At 41.4% G+C, this 26,274-nt stretch overlaps 1 protein-coding gene across 3 annotated transcripts in view; it reads right to left on the bottom strand.

Annotated features, from left to right (window-relative positions):
- The window catches only part of ARHGEF28 (Rho guanine nucleotide exchange factor 28), a 364,027-nt gene that overhangs the window by 84,036 nt on the left and 253,717 nt on the right, over positions 1–26,274 (bottom strand). For all 3 annotated transcript variants that reach the window (XM_073624213.1, XM_073624220.1, XM_073624226.1), the window contains 7 exons: positions 26,184–26,223; positions 13,358–13,481; positions 10,262–10,388; positions 6,197–6,252; positions 5,547–5,595; positions 4,753–4,900; positions 50–171 (listed from right to left, as the gene is read on the bottom strand). In XM_073624213.1, the coding sequence (XP_073480314.1) occupies positions 50–171; positions 4,753–4,900; positions 5,547–5,595; positions 6,197–6,252; positions 10,262–10,388; positions 13,358–13,481; positions 26,184–26,223 (666 nt within the window). The remainder of the gene's footprint in view (positions 1–49; positions 172–4,752; positions 4,901–5,546; positions 5,596–6,196; positions 6,253–10,261; positions 10,389–13,357; positions 13,482–26,183; positions 26,224–26,274) is intronic.

A 26,274-nucleotide genomic window follows, 5' to 3' on the forward strand; every position in this document is an offset into this window, starting at 1 on the left:
ATCAAAGAAACCAATAAAAAATACATGTTAAGAATAACTGTAATTCAACCTTCAATAGGAAAAGCATCCATTGATGGAGGGGTCCCCACGTTTTGTAACAGTTCCTCCGAATGAGACCTGGATCTAGACCCACTTGTGTCACCATCAGATTCCAATGACTGATCCAATCTCCTACAAATTGATTAAGTACATGGTTAGATTTGTTCCCTTAAATCCCTGTGATGGCTACAATGTAAAATGTTACTACATCCTCCAATAAAAACAGTACTATGGAAAAAAGTGTATTATATACAACTGAGTCTGATCATGACATGGGCTTCAGCAAGATGATTTTTGTTTGAAGTTTTAAAAGCAGTAAAATGTCCTGTTTTAAATCAAAATACAATCCTAAAGTCATCATATTCTTGCAACAACACATATTTGTGAATACATATATGTTTTGGTGTGCTGAGTTAGTCAAAACTGGGTCAGAAAAGTTTAACTGTGTTTAACTACTACAACACCTGGTCTACAACCACTTGAGCTACCACTTCACTGATACCTTCTTGACACCTTTCAGTCTGGATTTTGCCTGCAAAACTTCACAGAAACTGCTCTCCTACAACTCACTAATTGCTTACTATATGCACTCTTAAGCCTTGTACACATGATTGGATTTTCCAACGGGAATTGTGTGATGACAGGCTGTTGGGATTTTCCATTCGTACAAACACGCATGCTCAGAAGCAAGGACGAGCCAGAAGCGGTCGGTCTCGTAAACTAGCGATCGTAATTAACATTCATGACGTGGCAAATTATGAAATCTAGAAATGCAGCGCACATTCTATTCTTCTTTAATGAGATAATAATGAAGCTGCTTTTCTGGTGATACTGATGGAGTTCTGCCAAACAGATTTTAAAAGGCTTTTATTTTCTAGTGATATCAAGACTAATATTATTATGCTTGTTTTTTTTTTTTTTTTTTTTTTTTTGGGGCAAGTTACCACAACACCATTATCTCATAGTTTTTAATATCAAAAATACAACTATGTTGGTGTCCCTTGTTAATTTTGCATTGTATTTTTTTTTAAATGTAACTACCTACTCCCAAACTGTCATTTGAAGTAAAACACATAGCCAAGTATTATTCTCCACAATTTTTTTATTGTGCATTAAAAAAAGAAAACAAATAAAATTAGACAAGCTATCTGCCAATAGAACTTAAAGCGGGGTTCCACCCAAATTTTGAACAATATCTGTATGTATTCTCTTCCTTGCCTAGATGCTGACATGCCGTTTAAAAAAATTTAAATCGCAGTAATTACCTTTTATTTTTCTATTCTTCTTTGCACTTCCTGGTTCTCCTCCCGTGGGAGTAGGCGTGTTTCTAGCCTCTCCCAGACTCCTGGGAGCTAGTCTCAGGCTTCCCAGGATGCCACTGAGCATGTGCAGGAACAAGCGGTGAATGCTGGGAGCACAGCATTCACCACATCCAGGAAATAAATGCTTGTGGGCTTCAAATGCCCACAATGAAGATGGAAACCGCCTGCAGTGAATAATATAAGTTATTCTTTCCGACGAAATCTGACACAGGCGGACATATTACACACAATATGTGAGTATGTAATGCTGAGAAGAAAAGTTTGTGAATGAACTCAAAAAAAAAAAAAACGATAGATAGGTGGACCCCCGCTTTAACCAAAAAGTGCATTCTATGCATCCAAAAATATAGAAACTATACCAGATCAAATTATTATTTAACCAAAAAATGAAATAAAAGCCTCATGCATGTGTCCTGCTTCTTAATATTTGGGGTTAACATAACAATGCCAAGAGTTAGTGAAAGCAAGGGTCCGTCATCTGGAGATAATTCCAAAAATCATCCGGATTATTCTCCTGGAGCTCCCGTAGCAAAGGCATATGACATAATTAGTCACGATTAACAAAACAACCAATTTTTGGTCCAAGAAATCCTCCTCCTCCTGTTCCTGGACTGGACTTGGGTCAAAGCAATAACTCCAAGGCCAATAATAAATAACATGTCATCTCCACCATTCCGCAACATGTCTGGTTGACGAACGGCCATTCAGAAATGAACTGAAAAGCGCAAAATGAAAAGCGCAAAATGAAAAAGTGCGATTCAACACTCACCAAACTTCTACTAACATGCAGCAGAAGGAGCCCGAAGGGTGGCGACTAACAATTGAACTTCCTTTTTATCAGCTCGTAGTATGTCTAGTACATCACTACGTTCAGGTTTGTTGGCCGACAATTGTGTGCCGTCTGTATGCAAGACAAATTTGGGGCCAATGCCCTTCGGACAAAAGTCTGAGGTTTTGTCTGCGGAAAATCCGATCATGTGTACAAGGCTTTAGCCCTCTCTGCTACCTTTGATACAGTTGACCACCCCCTGTGTTTCAAAAAACTAAATTTCCTTGGCTTTCATGACTGTGCTCTTGGCTGGTTCTCCTCTTACCTAATACCACAAGGTTGTGTCGCAAACCCTTTGACTTCAATGGGCGAGTTTGGCAAATGATACTGCTTGCCAAAATCTGTCTGCTAAGTTAAAAATTGCTTTGCAATGCAACCACAGCAATGTGTGCCGAGTGGCCACCATGTTCCTTTGAAGATAAGCAGACAGGGGCAATAAAAACATGTCTGAACCATGCCTTGTCTGTCTGTCATGCTTATAGTCCAGCTTTCTTAGTCACAGACTAAGGCGTTTTGTTTAAGGGGTGAGCAGAGCCTGATGGGAACTGGGAGACTAGCTCTCTATCAGGTTATGAAGAATGGGTGTAGATCGCGCTGGACTGACTCTATCAGTCAGTGTTGTAGATTGGTAGAGTGTGGGCAGATGAAAAGAATTTGTTTCCAGAGGTCCATGCCCAGTTTGGAAAATGGTTGTGATGAGCCCTGTTAGGGCTTGGGCTGCTACCTCGGTGTGCGTCCTTACGGTCAACTCCGCATGTAATGTAGAAGAAATGAGGGATTGCTGCCTCTAAACACACAGCCAGCGCTGAGGACTTCTAACAGTCCAGATCCATGTGCCAAAGGCACCCTCCAACAGGATCATTCCACAACTATTTTTGCTAGCATCCCTGATGAAGGGGGAGTCTTTAGTCCCCCGAAATGCGTTGGCCTCTTTTTATTGCTGAAACTTCAAATAAAACACAAATTACTTACCTCTTTAATCACCGGGCGCTCCTTTATCCTCATTTCTTCTAGCTCTCTATCAGGTCAGCCTTGCTGCTGATTGACAGACCTATAGCCACTATGCACTTAAAAAGTAACTTTCAAATCCACCCACTGATATGCACGGTCAATCATGTTGACCTGATGGGGATCTAGTCTCTCAGTTCATCATCAGGCTCCACTCACCCAGTAACACAAGTAATTTCCAAAATATGGGCATTGCAATATTTGGGTAATGACATCACCACTCTCCCCAGCCCCTTTTTTTATTTAGCTGAATAGGGCTAGGAATAAAGCCCTGTGCAGAAAACTATGAATTCTGGATAAACTCCCTGCACACTGCCATACACTCTTTCTAGCAAACTATGCAAAAAAACATTTTTAGTTCACGTGCATTTCAATACATATATATGTTTAAGCTGACCAGCTGCATCAAAGTAATCCCACTCTGGCCAGGCCCTACTCTGCTCTACAAAATGAAAATTCTCTGGAGAATACAAGTTGTAGAAGAGGTACAAGGTTCAGGTCTAGTCCCTATAGAAAACTGTCACATGTATGATGGCTTCACAGCCCAGACATGCCCCACTCTGGGTACTGGAGTACCTCTGTATGCCAGCTCAGAGTTGCTCTTTACTACTGCCAGTTTCCTAATCTGGGAAATGGCACTAATTCTAGGAATCTGTCACTGCCACACTGACATAGCGACACATTCTTAAACTAGCGGTAGTTATAACTACCTGAATATGTCACCCGTGTTGATAATGTTACCAAAAGTGGAGCAAATGGCTTCCTAAATTAAGCACAGGTAGATCTAAAGGAAAGTACTACCAGAAAAGTGTAGTAAGTGCTTTACTGAATTTCTCTGAGGGTATTAACACACCATCGCTTGTAACACATTAAAATATGTTTATTCGTTATTTCAGCTTAGTGGGCGGTGCTACCCTTTCCTTTTGTGAATCATTAGCCAACTGTAAATTCTGAACCACAGATTTTTACAAATACATGTTAAATTTGGGGTAATGTGGTCCAAGAGCTTTTTGCCCCCTCAACAGTGCAAGATATGGAAACAATCTAAGATTAGTTGACAGGTAATTATGAAGCAGACCAAAAGGAGACAAAAAACCTTATCCGATCATATATAATATTATGTGTAAGGGCTACTTTCTCTTTGCCATTGGAAAATTCTCTTTCACTTTACTCCTCCTGTGCGCATACTGCCCTCTTATACCGTCCGCACTGGCCACATGCAAATACCCCCCATTGTCATACCTTCTGCACCTCTTCCCTGTACAAACTACCCACTGCCACATCCTGCACACTTCTCTTCTGACTATTTTGCCCAATAGGCCATTTATTTACCATTTTTTGTAATATCCCCAACATCGCCCTTTCTGGAATGGCCACACTTTTGCTAGTGTATATAAACTAAAAGGAAAGAAAGGATATGTGGCTCACAGAATCAGATTCCCGGTTTGTCTTTTTAATTTTGTTTCTTTTTCATTTCCTGCAATATTTCATTTGCTCAGAGTTCGTTATTATTTTTACTAGTGTGTAATATTTTAATATATCAATGTCACAGACCTGTCCATGGTCGGCACAGGCACACTCCTGGACAAGGGATGGGATGACTGTGCAGTATCTTTCTTTCCAGAGGAAAAGCCAACAGACACAGAAGACGCTGGAGGCATTGCTGAAGGAACCGGCTGAGGAATGTCCTTGAATGAGGAATCTGATAACAGTGCAGAAACAATAATATAATAAATAACACTACACTTGTAAAAGTCAAGACTGTATTTGCATTCTCTGAAAATGCATGCTGGGACATGGCTTGTACATCAATCTAATTTTGTATTTCGACAAAGTTTTATGGACATTAAAGAGGATCTTCAATCTCAGTGGCAAGGTCCGCTTACTGAAAGTGCCCCTCCTCTCTCCCTAAAACTCTGCATAAAAAGTACCAGTGGTGGTAAAATAGTTAGATAATAAACTCACCTTTCCTTGACTTCAGTTGCACAGAGGGTGACGTCATCCTCCTGCTAACAAGATACCTGATCTTAGGCTCCCTGATCCTTGGGCTACTCTCTTCTCCACCTCCTCTCTTACATAGTGGACCCTCAGGCATGAGATATACTGTACATACTTACAGTACATTGGTCCAAGCTGGACCAATGAAATGAAGTATTCAATTAAGACCATACCTGGAGTTCAGCTTTACAGAAAAATTAGACTTTTTAGAAAAACTGTCCACATAATTCTGACCCTACTATATAGCAACACAATGTGGTATTTCCCTTGCTCAACAGACTACAACATGACTCTGAACCAATCCAAGGAACAAAAACAAGAATGAATGATAAAGGTAAAAATGTACCTACTTGAAATGACTGCTGCTTTGTATTTTGTATTGTACCGGTCCTGAAATTTCTGTTAGAAGGAAAGAAAGAAAAAATAAATGGTGCATTCATTTGGCTGGTGGCCTAATAAAGGGAAGAGCAGTGTTGATACCATATCATATAATTTGTTTAATCTAATGGCTGATACATTACAAATGTCAGGTTTTTTTTTTAAATGTCCTAATAAAAACTGCATGAGGAGTTTTTGATCTGCAAATATTTACATGTGCAAACCCAATTGTTTTTTGTGCTTTGTGTTGTCAGGATGAAATATAAGTCACAAGCCAGAGATGAAAAGGTGCCACACCATGCCACCCACCCCATGGAGTCTTTTGAAGGCTTGGCACAAATGGAATGTGTTTCCTGAGACGGATGTAGCAATATATGCTATGAGACAGCGGCATTCCTTCTTGTGAGTCAGTAACCTGGAACAAGCATATAGTCTGTGAAATCTGAAAAAAGTCAGAACTTCCATAGTGCATGCTGGTTTCAGGTCAGTGATTTACCAAGATGCAGAACCAAAATTTAGATGACAATCAGGAGCAATGACAGCTTTCAGATTTTCTTCTACATGGGTTCACACCAACATATTGAGATGTAAAGGTAACATCCAAATAATTAATTAATATCACCTTTGTACATGCTGGAGCAGAATCCTTGCATGCCTTGTGCACATTCACATTACAATCTGAAAAGAAGGAAAATCCCTATTAAATGAGAATAAACAGGACTAAATTGACTACAGTTGGAAGCCAATGAAGGAAATATGCAGTGGTGTTTTGACCAGAAGTCACTATCCACAAATGAAATCATTTACTTTAGCAGGCCCCCATTGAGCACAGCTATGGAACACCTAGTGGCATGGGCACATTGGGTTCAACAAACATCACTCGTCACATGCACACAGACCATGAACCATCAGTAAAAATACCCTAAATGAGGCTTTGTGTTTTAACATCAGTAACAGCAATATATTTAGTTTACCAAATTAAATGTGTAAACTTTAAAGACAATTTTGGAGGCTGTGGTTACAATTAGGTGACCATGAAATAAACAAGCAATCAGTGGTTTTATCAACTACACAAACACAGGTGTAGCTGGAAAGCTTGTGAATAGCTTGTCACAAGGATCAGAATGTCACCTCTGTCTTTTTGAATGTAAAGTACTACTTGTATACACACACAGGTAGCCTTGGTTACTGTTCATTCTATTCACACAAAGTGTGTGGCAAGGATGCATTTTACCTTAGGACTGTAATACTGGTTAAAGAGTAAACTAGTCTTAAATGGGTTCTCACAAGTAAATAAAATAAGTGAAAAAAACAACGCAACCAGGAAAGTTAAAAAAAGAAAATATGTAACTAGCGTGGAGCTTTAAACCAGTGGTTGTCAATCTCAGTCCTCAAGTACCCCCAATGGGCCATGTTTTCAGGTTTTGCTTTACTTTGCACAGCTGCTTTAAATCAATATCAATGACATGGTATTGATAAGAACTTTTTATCTAAGGGAAGTTCCCAAAACATGGCCCAACTTCCCAAAACATGGCCCGTTGGGGGTACATGAGAACTGAGGTCGAGAACCACTGCTCTAAACAACGCTGATTTGGACAAAAAACAATTGTTCCATATGTTCCATATTTTTCCATATATTATTCCTCTGTGAATCATCATCTTTGTTATTATTATTTTTATAATTATACAGGATTTAAAGCCTAACCTCAAATAATTTCTTTTTTTTTTTAAATGTTTCCCTGGAGGTTAAAAAAAATAGCCCTGACTGCAATACTTACATTTGTTCCAGAGATGTTCCCTACAGTAAATCTTTAGCACCACAAGATGTCCTCAGTCTTCAGTCTTCCAGGTTGAATAGCTGCCAGTATCACTCAACCCAAAGACTGAAGAAAAACTTAGTGCAGGGTGCTATGGCATCCTGCACTCACTGCATCCATCACTCAGGACAACCCTCAGCCAGGACCGGCTGCCCTGGGCACAGTGGTATCATGTGAGAGGGGCACAGCAAGGAGATTGGAGGGGGGGTTGTGTTGGGAGGGTGAATGTAGAGGGTGGCAGGGGATAAGAATTATTCTATGTGGGGAAATTATGGGGGCTGCTAGAAATGGTGATTTGGGAGGATTTGTGTCGGGAGGGGGGATTTGAGGAGTTTGTGCTAGAAGAGGTTATATGGTAGTGGGGGGGGGATTTGTGGGGAGGGGATGGGGGGTTGTGCTACTAGGGATGATTGGGGGGGGGGCATTTGTACTAGGAAGGGAAATTGGGGGGGGGGATTTGTGTTAGGAGGGGGAATTGGTGGGAGAATTTGTGTTGGGAGGGGGTATTTGACGTGGAGGAAGAGGATTTGCGCTTGAAGGGGACATTTGAGGGGTAGAACACTTGTGCTAGAAGGGCGTTTTTTTCTTTTTTTGGGGGTGAGGGGCAGATTTAGAGGTAGAGAGGTAATGAGCTTGGAGGGGGGGCAAAGATTTGTGCTAGCAGCAGGGGTTTCACCAGGGGGGCAGATTTGTACTGGGAGGTGGGGGAATTTATGCTTAGGGGGTAAGCATGCAGATTAGTGCTCAATTTTATTTTTGGGGGGGAGGGGGAATTTTGCGGACATACAATGCTCATACATTTTTAGGGGGGAGGGGCAGTTTGGTATGTTTGCCTTGGGCTACAGATTACCTGGTCCTGGCACTACCCTCAGAATCAAGAAGAAGAAGAAAATAGAGAGATTATGATACATATCACATAACTGACCACAAGCCCACAGAAAAACATATGTACATGGTACTCATTGAAGTATACAGTGGGGGGGGATTTACTAAAACTGGTGCACTCAGAATCTGGTGCAGCTGTGCATATTAACCAATCAGCTTCTAACTTCAGCTTGTTCAATTGAGCTTTAAAATAAAACCTGGAAGCTGACTGGTTACTATGCACAGCTGCACCAGATTCTGTGTGCACCAGTTTTAGTAAATCTCCCCCAGTATGTCTGGAATGGAGATTTATCAAGTTATCTCACAACTATGGATACGCCTTTAGATGCCACTGAATGATACAGCCCTCCAGTGTCCACACACAGTTGTGTGTGCCCCCTTTCTGATTTTACGTTTTTTTTTTGCATATCTGTCATACTTATACTTTTAAATGATGGTTTCATTTATTAAGGCAAAAAAGCTGTCCAAACCTGCCTGGCTGTATGTGAAAAAGTAATTGCCCCCTAAACTTAATAACTGGTTGTGCCACCCTTCGCAGCAACAACTGCTATCAAGCGCTTGCGGTAACTGGCAATGAGTCCTTCACATCGCTGTGGAGCAATTTTGGCCCACTTTTCTTTGCAGAATTGTTTTAATTCAGCCACATTGGAGGGTTTTTCAGCATGAACGGCCTGTGTAAGGTCATGATACAGCATCTCAATTGGATTTAATTCTGGACTTTGACTATGCCATTCCAAAACCTAAATTTTGCTTTGTTTGAACCATTTGGAGGTGGACTTGCTGTTGTGTTTTGGATCATTGTCCTGCTGCATAACCCAAGTGCATTTGAGCTTGAGGTCACAAACTGATGGCTGGACATTCTCCTTTAGGATTTTCTGGTAGAGCTCAGAATTCATGGTTCCATCAATTATGGTAAGTCATTCAGGTCCTGAAGCTTCAAAGCAGCAACCCCAGACGCTACCACCACCATGTCTGACTGTTGGTATGATGTTCTTGTTATGAAATTCTGTATTCGTTTTATGCCAGATGTAACGGGACACACACCTTCCAAAAAGTTACATTTTTGTCTCATCAGTCCACAGAATATTTGCCTAAAAGTCTTGGGGATAATCAAGATGTTTTTTGGTAAATCTGAGATGAGCCTTTGTGTTCTTTTTGGTCAGCAGTGGATTTGGCCTTGGAACTCTCCCATGGATGCCATTTTTGCCAAGTCTCTTCCTTATTGTTGAATCATGAACACTGATCTTACCTGAGGCAAGTGAGGCCTGCAGTTCTTTAGATGTTGTTCTGGGTTCTTTTATGACCTCCTGGATGAGTCGTCATGCTCTTGGAGTAATTTTTGTAGGCCAGCCACTCCTGGAAAGGTTCACCATTGTTCTAAGTTATCTCCATTTGTGGATAATGGCTCTCCCCATGGTTCACTGGAGTTCCAAAGCCTTAGAAATGGCTTTGAAACCATTCCTAGACCAATACATGTACATTACTTTGTTTCTAATCTGTTCTTGAATTTTTTTTAGATTGTGGTATGATGTGTGGCTTTTTGTGATGTTAGCCAGACAGCTTCTATTTATGTGATTTCTTGATTTAACAGGTCTGGCAGTAATCGGGCATGGGTGTGGCAAGTTAAATTTAACTTAGCTTTCCAAAAAATTGTGGCCAATCACAGTTCATTCATGATTCAGCATGGGAGGGGGCAATTACATTTTCACATAGGGCCAGGCAGGTTTGAACAGCTTTTTTCCCTTAATAAATTAAATAATTATTTAAAAACATCATCTTGGATTTACTCAGGTTATCTTTGTGTATTATTAAAATTTGTTTGATGATCTGAGTCATTTAAGTGTGAGAAATATGCAAAAAAAAAAAAAAATCAGGAAGGGGGCAAATACTTTTTCACACAACTGTATAACTGAATATTACTTTGAAATTGCTGGTCCTTTCAGCCCTAACATTAAATGTATGAAATCTTGTGCACTGGTACTTACTGGAACATTGAAATGACTCTTTCCCCAGGAGCGCTTTCTCACATACCAAACATGGAACTACACCAGAGAATGTACCCAGTACAAACTGGTGTCGATTCACCTTCTCTTTTGTATCCTTTGTTTTGGTCTTCAAGAGAATTGACATATGAAAAGACAAGAAAGCGACAGTTAGCCACAGCAAAACAGCACAATTAGGCCTCTTGCACACGGTACTAATGTTTGAATATCAGAATTTCTGGACATAATTTCAGGTGTTGGTGTTACACGTATTAGTGAGCATTCGTGCAAAAAATACATTCCTTATGACAAAATCTATGACAATTCAAAATATTTATGCTCATAGGTGCGTATATACGCTTGTCTTTGCGCGTACCAGTGCAAAATACTGACTGAGAAAGCACATTTTTCTATTTATTTTTTTTTACTCAACAATACGCAATGCCTGTTTATGCATCTGTGTGTACAGGCACATTGTAAACAATGGGCTGCATTTTAGACCAGTTAAAAAAAAACGCTGTACTGAGCTTTTTCAAGCTGCAGTGTGCAAGAGGCCTAAAACAGACAGCAGCATATTTTCCGACACAGTACACTACAGCTCATGGTGGTGCATTGCTATGCATTATGGTGTGGTGAAACACATGTGCATTGTCTTAGCAGGGTCTCCAAACTATGGACCTCCAGTTGTTCAGGAACTATAATTCCCATAATGCCTAGTCATGTCTGTGAATGTCAGAGCTTTACATTGCCTCATGGGACGTGTAGTTCAGCAACAGCTGGAGGGCCGTAGTTTGGAGATCCCTGCGGGCTTAGCACATTTGGGTGCCATTCAAAAGAAATGGCACCACAGCGCATGGAATGAGCATTAATGCATGTGCTACAGCAACTCACTGCATAACAAAGGTGTGTTTCAGGCCTTACTTTATAATTTCAGCTCTTACATTGAAAAGTGTTACAAAAGCTGAAGCCACTATATTATTATTATATTTTTATACAATTTAATTTAATTTAATTTAATTTAATACAGGGGAAATAAAATGCCCTGCTTGTTAGAGATTATATAAATAATAATATCATTATATGTTATACTGTATATCACATTTATAAATATTAACTGTAATATTGATAACAGCAATCACAGCATAATCATGTTGCAGAGTCATATCACATTAGCTGTAATGTTATTATCCTCTAATGCTTGTAATTATAGAAAATAATTAAATTCATTTCTCTTAAGACTTATAACACTGTTACTTTTAATATAATGTCCCTGGTAAAATGTTATGACCAATTGTAACATTTAATATCTTATGTACAAAAATAAAAGGAGAATACAAATTAGAAAACAGTGTACCAATCAGCATAATGTAGATAAATAACCCATTATGTCTCAATAAACAATACATTTAGGTCCCATTTACACTTGTGAATGGGACCATTTGCGATTAGCCTCCTATTGCTTTCAATGTTGCTTTCTGCCAACAGCTAAACCCCTGCTGGGTCCCCAACATCTAACTGCAAATTAGAGTAATCTGTCTGCTCTGACAAGAGGAAGCAAAGCCTTGCTCCTATACCAAGATGGCCACCTCCACACAGAGACACAGTATGGAACATGGTAAGGATAAATCACTAATGGGGATAAGATCAGGGGCACACAGGCACTACTGGTGACCCTCTGTGTACCTTTTTTTCTCCACAATTAGAGTAATCTTTAAAGTAAGTCTACAGCCCATTTATAATTTTCTTAGATCTTCACATAAAAATTAGCTATTACATAATTTTCCCAAAACATGCCAGTGTTATAAAGCATTATTACGGTGTACAGTCTGCAATGATATCTGTACATGGGGCAGCCATATTGCTCATTACTTATGCAGGCTTAGCTTCCAATGTGGTTCTGTTTCAGTACCTCTCTACCTCTTTTAAACTTGTACCTACAGGTAAGCCTAATAAGTCTGTAAGTACAGTGAATATCTTCTAAACATGCACCGTGCAGCAGCTGGTGACGTCACGGACGCATACGCTCTGAATGGACATCTTTTGAGAGTGTTGTGCGTGCAACTATGACGTCATCGCGGCTCGGCCATTCAAATGGCTGGAGCATGTAAACCCAGAAGTAAGAACAGGTGAAAATGGAATCCCTGTTAGCGGTGACAGCATGCCGCTGGAGGGATCTGTTTTATAGGCAAGTCTGTCATAATGTGCTAGTATACAGTGCATACTAGCACATTATGACATTAACCTGCAGGGGACCATTTTTTATTTTACAGTTTACTACCACTTTAACAGTAGAGTTTTATATTTTACTTGTACTATGGTTGTATAGACACACACAAAGACCAATTTGAAAGGGAAGCCAATTGCCTGCCAGGTCACTAGCAAAATTATGAAGGAAAAATATTTATTAGTGGGGAAAACAAACTCCAAAGAAACAGTTGTGTAGTATGTCACTTGCTAACTAAACTTTGAGCCCCATGTTGTGAGTTGTAGTAGGATACATTGGCACTGGATGGGGTTTGGTGCTCTAAATTAGCAAACATTGCTTTAAAACCAAATGGGTTAGGCATTCATTTACATGCAAGTTTGTAGAAGGCTTCATGCACACTGGTTTGTTGTAAATATTTCTCCAGACAGGAGAAAATCAGTGTGAAAAGCTCACCTAAGCTGCATTTTTTCTAACCAGTTTAGGTGATTTTAGCAGAGTTTAGCAGTAATTGGTGTTTGGGAGTTTATTTAATTGGCTAGAATTTTAATGTATTCTGTCCATTGCAATGAATAAATGCTGAAGTGCTAAACTTGTTTTTATGCCCAAAAGCTCCTCTCCTGAACACAATTCTTCTGCATTCAGGAGAGGAGCTTTGACTGCCTCTAAACTCTGCTGCTCCTAAACTCTGGTAAAAGCCTATGTGCGCATGGGCGGAGAGGCTTTTATTGAGTTGTTTTTTGAGGCTTTGGCAAAAAAAACCACCAAAAGTTCTTAAACGTAAGTTTAACAGAAGCAGTATGCATGAGGCCTAAAAGTGTCAAAAAGTCACGCTTGCTTAGAAAATAAATATTCGCACTTATGGACTAATATTAACAGTAGAGGGCAATGTTCACCTTGGTTTTATTCCTCGTACTGCTCATCCTGCTCCTTAGGAAGCTGAAAGTCCGGCTCACTTTGTTTTTCTCAGCTTCAGGTTTTGTAGGTGTCATGTATCTGTCCCATTCCTCCTCTTCAATCCTGAAAAATAACATTGTAGTTAATGTTCTGTGAGACGTAAAATATGGCCAAATAAACACACATACCAGCACACTCACATAGGTGGCCATGAGCAACAGAAACGTATTACCCAGGTTTTTATGACTCTCATGATTTTCAGGTAATTGGGTGTTCTTTCAAAGTGTTTGCACTTTGAAAATTATCAGATATCTTTTAGACAAACATTTGATAACATTTCTCGAAAAGCATTGTCTGCAAAGACTGACTTTCCAACAGACTGAAAGCCAAGATCTGTAATATCTGTAATAATTTCGTAACTAGTATGCTGCCAAGTTCATGCTTTTCAATTATTTGACCATTCTTTCCAAAATGAGGCCATCTATGAGTAGCCATACTCTCATTCAACACGCTCATTCCCTCTCATACTCTTGAGGTAGAAACCAAAGTACTTTTTTGTAGGGCTGTTACTGATTAAAATTTTCGTGTTCGATCGATCAAGTTTTTTTTAATCGATTAATCAGTTTTTTAAAATTGATTAATCGACTCATTTCGATTAATTATAACGCACATACAGATCCAACTACTTTTATCTAATTTAGCACCGTTGTTATGGCAACGGCCAAAGCTGGACATAGCGGGGCATGGCTAGGATGTCACACGTCATAAACTCAGCCTCACCATGCCCATAATCTCAGCCTTACCGTGCCCATAATGCTGTCTCACCGTGCCCATAATCGCAGCCTCGCCGTGCCTATAATGGCAGCCTCACCGTGCCCATAATGCAGTCTCACCTTGCCCAAAATGCAGTCTCACCGTGCCCATAATCGCAGCCTCACTGTAGTCAGTGCCTGTGCCTGGATTACAGAGTCTGCGGGCATCTCCCACTGTGTGTCTCGGAGCTGAGTGTGAAAACTTTGGCCACGCTGTGAGAAAAGTCCCGCCCTCCTCCTAGATCAGCTTGTGTGATAGACAGAACACTGCGTCTATCACACGAGCTGATCTAAAAGGAGGGCGGGACTTCTCACAGCGTGGCCAAAGTTTTCACACTCAGCTCGGAGACACACAGTGGGAGATGCCCGCAGACTGTGTATGACATATAGTGGAAGAGGAGGGAGCGGAGCGCTGCAGCCACAGCTTGGCCCAAAGCGGCCCCAGGGCAGGCAGCCTACCGATCAAAAAAATTTTGATCGATCAAAAAGATTAATGATTAATCGAGGAATTAATTGTTAATTTCCGCAGCCCTACTTTTTTGAAATCCATACAAATTCCAATGAGCTGGGACTGTGTAGCTCACCCTACATCTTCAATTGCCTGAAATAGACCCAACTATTGAACTATAGAACTATATGAAGTTGCCCATAGATATCAGAGATTGCTCACAAGTGCATGCATGCTACTAATGTCTTTTGTCCTGGGCTAGTTTCCTCCTAAACAGAAATGTTCCAGGTACACTAGTTGGGTCTATTTCAGGCAATTGAAGATGTAGGGTGAGCTACACAGTCCCAGCTCAAGGCAAACATTAGCAATCAGGCAAAGTTTTTTTTTTCAGTTATTATTACCAGATCAAGGCTATAACATCTGATGGGGAGACTGTCATGTCATGTCTATGGACTCCTTAGGCCAGAATCAAACCCAGAACCATATTTTAGTGTTACCAATGTATGAGGGGCATTCAAGTCAAACCAGGACTTTTTACAGGTATGAAAATAGGATTTTTTGGTCATACTTACCTGTAAAATCCTTTTCTTTGAGTACATCATGGGACACAGAGTTAGGCTAATATTCATTACCTGCTGGGTTATACTTCATCTCCAGGTGAATGGACACTGGTAGACCAAAGGTCTTTAGACAGGAAGTGATCCCCTATATAACCCCTCCCATACAGGAAGTACTTCAGTTTTGTAGCAAGCACTGAATCCTCAAAAAGAGGGGAGGGACCTCTGTGTCCCATGATGTACTCAAAGAAAAGGATTTTACAGGTAAGTATGAGGAAAAAATCCTATTTTTTTTTTCATTCATCATGGGACACAGTGTTAGACTAATATTCATTACCTACTGGTAGAATGAGCTCTCACCCTAAAGGGAGGAGCTTTACGTTTCAGACCATAGGCCTGAATGACCAATTGAGGGACCCAATTGGCAATGGAAGCTTTGGAAACTGACTTCCCCTTCTTGGGTCCTTTTGGTAAAACAAAAAAGGTCCGATTCCGCAGATTTAGACAAATAAACCTTGACTGCTCGGACAATGTCCAAAGAATGCAGTCGTCTCTCTTCGGCCGAACGAAGCTGAGAAAAAAAAGGCGGCAAAATAGTGTCCTGATTTAAATGAAATGCAGACACAACTTTTGGCAAAAAGGATGGAACAGGTCATAACACGACCCTGTTGCGGTGAAGGATCAAGTACGGTTCACTGCATGAAAGGGCCGCCAACTCCGACACCCTTCTAGCCGAGGTGATAGCCATCAGGAAGGCTAGTTTGCATGACAGCAAATCTAATGGAATTTCCTTAATAGGCTTAAATGGTTGTTTCTGTAACACAGACAGCACCAAGTTCAAGTCCCAAGGACACATAGGTGACCTAATGGGGGAAGCAAACGAGTTGCCCCCTGCATAAAGGTTCGGATCAGTGAATGGGAGGCTAAAGGCCTTTGGAAGAATACTAATAAGGCTGAAACTTGACCTCTGATTGTACCCAAAGCCAGTTTGATTTCCACCATATATAAGTCTTCCAGGCCTTATGATAGATCTTCCTAGTGACAGCTTTTCTAGCATTCACTAGGGTAGACACTACTGGTCCCGAGATGCCACGGTCCTTTAACACCCTGGCTTCAATAGCCATGCCGCCAAATTTAGAGACTCTAAATTGTGGTGGAATATAGGACCTTGAGACAATAGATCGGGGCGACGTGGAAGCGTCCATGGCCCGTCTATTGTCAGTCTCACAATCTCCAGGAACCAGGGCCTTCTGGGCCAGGCTGGTGCCAGCAGAATGACTGGAACCCCCTCTCTCTGAATCCTGCGCAACAAATGTGGAAGGAGAGGGATCAGAGGGAAAGCATAAACTAGGTAGAGTACTGGCTCCATGGCACTACCAGAGCATGTGCTCTGATTGCCAGAGGATCTCTTGTTCGGGACACAAACTGCTGTAGTTTGTTGTTGAACCTGGATGCCAGTAGGTCGACCTCTGGCCATCCCCAACATTGGCAAATTTCCTGGAACACCCCTGGGCGTAGGGACCATTCCCCGGGCAGATCTTCTGTCGGCTGAGATAATCTGCCTTCCAGCTCTCTACTCCCGGGATATGGACTGCCGATAGAATCGGCACATGTCCCTCTGCCCAGGCTAGTATGTGTTTCACCTCCTTCAGAGCTGAACGACTCCTGGTACCGTCTTGGTGGTTTATATAGACCACTGCAGTGGCATTGTCGGACTGAACCCTGATAGGGCAGTCCTGAAGCTCCACCGTCCAGAACCGTAGGGCCAGACGTACTGCCCATAATTCCGGGACGTTGATGGGCAGAATCTGTTATTTCCTTGACCATTTCCCTTGAGCTGTGAGCCCCTCTAGGGTCGCTCCCCAGCCTGAGACACTGGCATCTGTAGTTAGTAATCTCCAAGTTACCGGGAGGAAGGATCTTCCCTTTTGCAGGTCCTGATCCTGCAACCACCAGCTTAGGTTAAGTGTGCCCGAGGAGATAAGAACATTGGGTAATCCAGGGCTTGTCCTCTCCTGTTCCAAGCCAACAAGATGTCTTGTAGAGGCCTGGAATGGAACTGGACAGTGGACATAGGGCACTGCCTCGAAGGAGGATACCATCCTCCCTAGAAGGCTCATACAGAACCGAATGGAGGGTTGTCTGGTGCCCCTTATCTGACGCACCTGATCCTTTAGGGCACAGATCCTTGCGGGTGGCAAGAATACTCTTGCTTGGACCGGATCTAGGATCAGACCTAAATACTTTAGACTTTGAGCTGGTCTCAAGGTTGACTTTTCGGTATTTATGATCCAGCCTGAGCTTTCTAAATACCGCACTGTGCATGTTATGCTCTATTCTAGAGCCTGTAGTGCGTGATCTCTGAGCAGGAGGTCATCCAGATACCCAAGCACCAGGATCCCTTGGGCTCTTAAAAAAATCCAGTACTGGTGCTAGGACCTTTGTAAACACCCAGGGAGCTGTAGCAAGCCCGAAGGATAGAGCCACAAACTGAAAATGAAGTTCCTCTACTGCAAATCACAGGAACCTCTGATGAGGCTGAAAGATAGGTACGTGTAAATACGCGTCCTTTGTTTTGATGGAGGCTAGAAAGTCTCCCATCTGGAGCGAGGCTACTATTGAGTGAACAGACTCCACCCGAAAGGACTGGATCAGTAGATACTGGTTCAGGGATCTTAGGTCCAAAATGGGCCTTGTTTCCCCATTTAGTTCTTGAACCATAAATAGGTTTGTGTAAAACCCTGCACCCCTTTCGGGTACAGGAACCTCTACAATCACTCCTTGATGCACTAAATGATATATTGCCTGAAGCAATAAGTCTCTTTTTGGAGGATCCGAGGGAACATTGGATCTTAAAAACCTTTGAGGGGGAACCCCCCCGCAACGCCAGCTTGTAACTGAGGGATATAGTTGAGGTGACCCACTCGTTACGAATTATTGTTCTCCAAATGTCCACAAAGTGCAGCAGCCTTCCCCCCCACCCGATGGAGTGAGGGCGTCCCCTTAAAAGGAGAGCTTGGTGCTGGGTTTAGAAGAATTTTGGACCTAGGGCTTTTTCTGGCCCTGGCCATGTGGCATACCCCTAGCCCTAGTGCCCTGTTGGCGGCGGAACTGCCTAGACGCTGAGACATTTGAGGAAGCAGTCCCTGAGGTTTTAAACAAGGGACGCCTGGTGCTTTTCTTCACAGGAAGTAGAGAACTCTTCCCTCCGGAAATCTTTTGGATATATTTGTCCAAATGATCTCCAAATAAACGTTCCCCATGAAAGGGGAAACCTGCCAGCTGACCAGTTCTTAAGCCACAAAAGTCTGCGCATATGTACAGACAAGAGAGCCAAACAAGAAACCTGCTGTATTGGATTCTTTAAGGCGTCAACAGCAAAACACAGCGTTCGAGGAATATCTGCCTTATTTTCAGGCAGATCATCCTCCTGGTTAGGCCTGTCAGGCCGTCTGATCTGATCCTTTACGGACTGGCAGATACCAATTACTGCAACAGCTGGCTGAATAGCTGAACTGGCCAAAGAAAAGGAAGCCTTTAATGATGACTCCAATTTCTAGTCAACAGGGTCTTTCAAGCCCTGTGTGTTATCTACCCGACAAGTCAAGTTCTTGTGTAGCCTCCCTGGTGGTATGATTATGTCAGATTTTTGCGTCTCAAAGCGGTACAATTATTTTGCATAGAAATTTGGCGTTTTATATTGTAGGCCTGTAATTCTTAACAATAACACATTTAATCTGTCCAAATAAGAGTCTAGTAGATATCCCGGGTATGATAAAGTTTGAAACACAAAATCCTAAAATTATAACATAATAAATAAATATAAATAATTATAAAAAATAATAATAAAATTAATTTCCCCATGATTCACTATCGCTCAATTCTGCAAGTGTTCTAATTTACTATCGCTGTTTTCTAACTGGTCTAATACCACTTTTGACGCAAAGGGACACTTTTTAGTTGCTATGGACAATCTCCAGTTTTCAGGCAGAAAGAACAGTATATATCATATAAAACTGCATGTAGTGCACTGAACAAAGCACTAGGGACAAAAGGGACGTGAAATTATTTCATACAGTAATGTAATTTATAAGATTACAGTGTACTGTATGTGTTATGATTTTTAAATTTTTTGAATTTGCACCAGGCTCTGCACCCGTACGCCACGACGCTCGCAGGGAACGGAGCCCGGCACACAGAAGCTTCGGGCGGAGGACAGAGCCCACAGACACAGCGGGGGAACATCACAGGATCCTGGGGACAAGGTAAGTATACCGCACCAGGATCCTGCAATGCAATCCGAGTGTGGCTCGGGGTTACCGCTAATGGTACTGAAATTTAACCCCGGGCCACACTTGGGAAAACCGCCAGGGAGGTTAACGAAGAGACTGCTGCATCTACGGCTGGCATGCTCCACTTCTTAAACTTTCCATCCATGGGATATAAAAGGGAAAACCTCTTCTTAAGAGGAACAAAAATCCTGTCAGGATGTTCCCAATCAGCATACACCGCCTGTTCCAATAGAGGGTGTAAGGGGTAAGCCAGTGTGGCCTGAAGAGGCCTCAGGGATCCCAAAGAGGACTAGGGAGGCCCAGTAACTTCTGCAAGAGGCAATTTAAAGGCAGATCGAACCATTTCGGTAAGAGTCAGGATCAAAAGCCTCTGTGATTGAGAGGCAGACACCAACTGGATATCTTCTGTAACACTAGTGATACGACTAGGTTCATCAGGAACTACTGATGACATAGGTGTGCTCTTCCCGCTCATCTTTTTTGAAGACATTTACTAGCCACAAAAAGGGAGTACCTGGGTGTAGTATTAACACACCTCAGAAGGGAGACCCTTTAATAGGGCTCACCAAGCCCCTATGCAACAATCCTGCTAAGCACCTTTAGCCCGCCAAGCAACACTTGGTGACTCACGTGACCCGCAGCTGCCTTCTGGAAGCACCGTATGCCTGGCGTACACAGCTTAAATAAGCTGGCTGTGCGCCGGAACGTTCTGTGCGTGCGTGGTCCGGTTGAACGGGCGTGGCTGTATTCGCGTATGACTCGAATCTTCATGCGCCCAGATAAAGGCTGCGGCGCATGTGCAGCGAAGCTGAGTGTGCCATGGCCGCCAAACAAACTGCTGACCCCAGCGGCGCTCTTGTGGACGCACGTGCACCGTGGTGAACCAAGGCGAAATGGCGCACCATTGTGCGCCATCATACAGGTAAAAAAACAGCCAGCCAGACACAAGCAAAAAAAAGGAACACTCTGAAAACATACACAGGTAGCTCAAAAACTCCCCTGTATGGTCACTGCACACAGGTGTCCAGCATCTAGCTAGCTTGACTGATTGTTACAATCACTGGGACACCCCACAATATTAAATAAAGGGGTTTCACTTACCCGTCCAGGCGCAGGGCAGCTAAAAAACGAAGAGACCAATCTTTACCTTTCAGGATGGGTTCCTGTCACTTGAGGACCTTTAAGGACTGGATACCCTTTTCTTATTTAGTGTCCACTTCCTTGGACCTGTACAGCACCCTGCAAGAACGCCTTAGCGCTGTGGTGTCCAGGATTCCACTTCGCAGGGTCCAGCGGCCGGAGACCACATTACAGGCAAAACCTTGCAGGATCTTGAGTCTTCTTTGCAAAGCTTGGGTACCATTTATCTAAGCATATAAAGCCTGTGTCAAATGGATCCAGTCAGTCAATCCCTTGATTCATTTAAGAACCGTTTGTGGGACTAGAGACCTGGAGCTCAGAGAGCTCAAACAATCGTGCCATCCACCTTGCAGACACTGAAATACTTCCTGTATGGGAGGTGCCATATAGTGGATCACTTCCTGTCTAAAGACATTTGGTCTACCATTGTCTATTCACCTGGAGATTAAGTATAACCCAGCAGGTAATGAATATTAGCCTAACTCTGTGTCCCATGATGTATGAAAAAGGAAAGGGATGCTAGCGTGGCGGTATTACACGCAGTAGTAAGTGGCAAGAATGTCCTATTACTGATAGTTAGTGCACATGTGTCGGGCCAGTCCAGAGACCATTAATCAAGAAGGCAGACAACGGTATTAGTGTGTGCATGAAAGCGCGTGGAGATGAAGTTTCTTGTGAACAAACGCATAAAATCCACTAATATCTACAGAAGACTTCAAGCATAGTACGGTGATGAGACGCTCAGCCGCAGTAAAACATTTCAATGGTGTAAACATTTCACAGATGGCCGTACGTCCATCATTGACAATCCCGGCCACGGTGGTTTCCAGCCCTCAGCCCACAGAGCTGCCCTTACAGCTCAGACCTTGCTTCAAAGTGATTTCCACCTTTTTGGACCCCTAAATGAGTTCCTCAGAGGTCAGCATTTCAGCACTGATGACGAAGGGAAGCAGGCTGTCCTAGGATGGTTTAGGCGTACTGACAAATCTTTCTATGCCAAAGCTTTCCAGGCTTTTGTTAAATGCTGGGATAGGTCTATAAATATAGCAGGGGAGTAGGTCGGAAAAAAAAATGCAGTTCCCACTCGTTAAAATGTGTGTTAAAATGTGTTCTTTCATATAAACTCAAAAGTCCCCGTTTGACTTGAAGACCCCTCGTATCTTTCAAGCACTCCTACAGCAGCAAAATAATGACGGGGCAAATTCCACTAACTCAGTTAAACAGCAGCAGAAGTTGAGTGACACTGTATATATGGTAAAGGCTAGCCTATGTGTATTGATGCACAGTAAGAAATAGCATGTAGGGATGACTTGTCACATCACGATTATATCCTATATTTGACACCACAATAAACATCTGTATTGTTATCGTTCATGACTACTATTTCTGGAATTCCCATTATGTAAGAAATACCTTTGTATTTAAGTCACTTCTATTCATAAGTTATACAATGGAAAATACCAAGACAGATTTGTGGTCAGGCTCATTTTTTTAGTTTTTTTTTTATACCTAAAAAATGAAACACAGTGAAGTACATATTAGGTTTTATTTGTGAGTACAGACTGCATGCATAGTAAATCTAATCTAGAACAATCAAAAATTGGCCTCAGACAATTTAGGGCAGTGGATTAGAACTTAAACTTTTTGACTGATACTAATAACTAATCATTGCTGCTTAAACTTTTATAAGCCAAAGTTGTGGTATTTTTTTCTTTTTAGGTAGGAGTGACGCACTTTGGGGATCTCTGATTCAAGAGTGTTTCAACACTGTATTATGGATTTTTTTTTAATCCAAATAAAGCTAAAAAAGTGAAACTGAACCTCTAAAAAAATCTATTGTACAATTGGTACAATAGACAGAAGAAAAGAATTGCATTGCAAAATCAGTAACCAATAAGATAAACATGCTAATATCTTTTTACCTTATAATATGGGCTGGAGTACTTTAAAGAGGACTAGCACCTGTATAGGTCATAAAAATACCTCTATCTCCACTCATCTGATTAAAGAACTGGTACTACCCCTGCAAGCCTAATTTTAATTATCAGCTGTTTCAGTAAGACAATGAGTAATTTGCAGTGACTACATCAATCCATAAGAATTGACCTTTCGCTAGTAACCTCAAATCTGAACAGGTAATGTAGGTTACTGCACACCATCATTTATCGGTCAACTACCTATGTGAATAAGGTTTCATTTCCTTGCAAATAATTTATTGTTAAAAACCTATAATCAAGTTTACATCGACACTAGGAGGATGTTTCAGAAATGTAGCAATCAATATACTTAACTGTATTTCCTGTAAGCTAATATAGGTATTTGATCTGCTCTATTAGCTGAAAGAGTCATACAATAGCTTTGCTACTGGTTGCTCTCACATGAGCAACAATTTCTGTAATTAACAGTACATCCAGAGAAGAGGTGAGAATATCCTATCACATATTATATACATCCAGGGGATGTATGGTGGAAAAAAACGAAAGAAATCTTTAAAATCATCAAAAAAGAGTAAAAAAAAAACAGGTAAAATATGCCACCTATAGAAAAATCCTTCTTGGCTTCTCCCCAGTAAGAACAAGTTATGCCTGGGTAGAAAAAAAAAAAAAAGGAGTCTCTCTATTTCTTTCCACCTACAGAATGTCCTCTTTGGCTTAACCAACAGGTTATATCTGGACTTTATGGTAGGGGAAAAAAATTACAGAGAAGTCTTTCTATGTCTTTTAATAGAGATTTAATCAGAATATTGTGATGAAAAAAAAGCCAAAATACAATGTTCTTCTCTTTAAATAAGCAAAGCGGGCAGAAATTAAGAAAAAGAATATGGCACAGCCGGAAAAAAATAGCTAAAAGTAAACTTTTCTTTAGAAAGATAGAGGCTGCCGTTGCTGATCTAAAATTGATAGTTGCCTGGCTGTCCTGTTGACTATCTAGCTTGATTAGTTGTAATCAATTATCTGGAGCTTGAATAAAAGTCAGAGGTCCTTATCTACTGTATATACTTGTTCTTAGTCAGGGATTGAAGGGATTGTGTATGCGTTATGGGGGGGTTAACATTTTTACATAAATATAGTTAATAGATACAAGATCCACTAAATGATCTGGAACCCTTGCAGCTGTCATGTAATCATCTGCTTAGGTATTTTTAAGGGGGTGATCAGCCAATGTGAACTCTTATCATTCATTTTTGTGCTTGCAAAATCTTGATTTATACAGAGATATAAAAAAAAAAAAAAAAAAAAAAAAACAGTTGAGGTTTTTGAAGAAATAAAGGCCATCAATTACAAGGTACAAGAGAAAAATGACAACCCCATATCCACAATATCCTCGAAAATTTCTAGGATGTACTAGGTAAACACAAACTTTTACGAGTCAAGTGCAGTAAACATTCATGCCAAAGAATATAAAACACAATATCAATCAATGAACAAAGCAAACTTTGAAGGCCTATGAAATCTCCAACCTCCATGGATGCGCTTGATAAAGCCTATACTGGGAAGTAATCGGAGAACTAAGGGAGGTGAGGGGAGAAGGGGAGCCAAACAAAGATCCCTGTCACCCCTCCCATGGGAGAAAGAAAAAGGAACACTTAAAGAAAAAAGAGGTATGCCCCGTACACACGGTCGGATTTTCCGACGAAAAATGTGTGACAGGACCTTGTTGTCGGACCGTGTGTAGGCTCCATCACACATTTTCCATCGGATTTTCCGACACACAAAGTTTGAGAGCAGGCTATAAAATTTTCCAACAACAAAATCTGTTGTCGGAATTTCCGATCGTGTGTACACAAATCCGACGCACAAAGTGCCACGCATGCTCAGAATAAATAAAGAGATGAAAGCTATTGGCTACTGCCCCGTTTATAGTCCCGACGTACGTGTTTTACGTCACCGCGTTCAAAATGATCTGATTTTCCGACAACTTTGTGTGACCGTGTGTATGCAAGACAAGTTTGAGCCAACATCCGTCAGAAAAAATCCTAGGATTTTGTTGTCGGAATGTCCGATCAAAGTCTGACCGTGTGTACGGGGCAGTAGAGTAAAAAAACCCAAGTCAGCAACCCTAGCCTGTTAACCACTTCCCGACCGCCGCACGACTATGTACATCCTAAGTTTGAACGGGGATATCGTTGTTATGGCAGCAGCTAGCTGCCATAACCCCGGTATCCCCGTTTTCGTGCGGCGGCCGGCTTTCAGATAAAAGTGGTCCCTGCGGCGGATTCGCCGCGAGATCACTTTTATCGGTGGCGGGAGAGGGCCCCCCCTCCCGCCGCGATCCGGTGTCCTCCGCCGCATACCGGAGCCGTCGGTAGCGGCGGAGGCGATCGCGTCCTCTGCCGTGCTGTGTATAGAGACGAATGAGGCCAAGATGGCGCTCACTCGTCTCCATGACACTGCTGGGCGGAAGCGACGTCAAAACGTCACTTCCGTCCACGCCTCTTAAAGGCATATTTTTTCAAATGTCATTTTTCTAAATGACTTTTTTTTTTTTTTTTTTTTTTTATTGCATTTTAGTGTAAATATGAGATCTGAGGTCTTTTTGACCCCAGATCTCATATTTAAGAGGTCCTGCCATGCTTTTTTCTATTACAAGGGATGTTTACATTCCTTGTAATAGAAATAAAAGTGACACAATTTTTTTTTTTTTTTTTAAAGTGTAAAAATAAATAAAATATTGTAAAATAAATAATAAAAATAAAAAAAAAAATTTTTAAAACCCCCCTGTCCCGACGAGCTCGCGCGCAGAAGCGAACGCATACCCGAGTAGCGCCCGCATATGAAAACGGTGGTCAAACCACACATGTGAGGTATCGCCGCGACCGGTAGAGCGAGAGCAATAATTCTAGCCCTAGACCTCCTCTGTAGCGCAAAATATGCAACCTGTAGAATTTTTTAAACGTCGCCTATGGAGATTTTTGAGGGTAAAAGTTTGACGAAAATTCCACGAGCGGGCGCAATTTTCAAGCATGACATGTTGGGTATCAATTTACTCGGCGTAACATTATATTTCACAATATTAAAAAAAATTGGGATAACTTTACTGTTGTTTTATTTTTTTATTCAAAAAAGTGAATTTTTTCCAAAAAAAGTGCGCTTATAAGACCGCTGCGCAAATACGGTGCAAAAAAAAGTATTGCAATGACCGCCATTGTATTCTCTAGGGTGTTAGAAGAAAAACCATATATAATGTTTGGGGGTTCTAAGTAATTTTCTAGCAGAAAAACCTGTTTTAAACATGTAAACACCTAAAATCCAAAACAAGGCTGGTCTTAAAGTGGTTAACTTCACAAGCTCATAAAATAAAAAATAGCCTTCAGAAAAAGAAAAAAACTCTAACGGTATGATCATTCACTTCTGCAAAAATCACGTGACCCAATTCTCAGGCATCTGGTCATGTGACAGGCCACCATGGATTTCCAAAGATTCTTTTTCTCAAAGGCCAGCAAGTATTATAGCAGTTCTTTAACACATTTTATTTCAAGGCAGGGGAAGGGGGGGTTGGAGAGATTTGTTGCTACACTTTGGGTTTACTTTAATGTCTTCACACAAAATAAAAACAGAGCAGATATATAGCAATACCTTTTTTCTTTTGATTGTTCAGGAAGGCTGTATGCTCGTTCTAGTAAGACAAGAAGAAGATGTTAAATTTCACAGTAAAAACTATTTGAAG

This window comes from Aquarana catesbeiana, linkage group LG01 (assembly GCF_042186555.1).
Source record: "Aquarana catesbeiana isolate 2022-GZ linkage group LG01, ASM4218655v1, whole genome shotgun sequence".
NCBI lineage: Eukaryota > Metazoa > Chordata > Amphibia > Anura > Ranidae > Aquarana > Aquarana catesbeiana.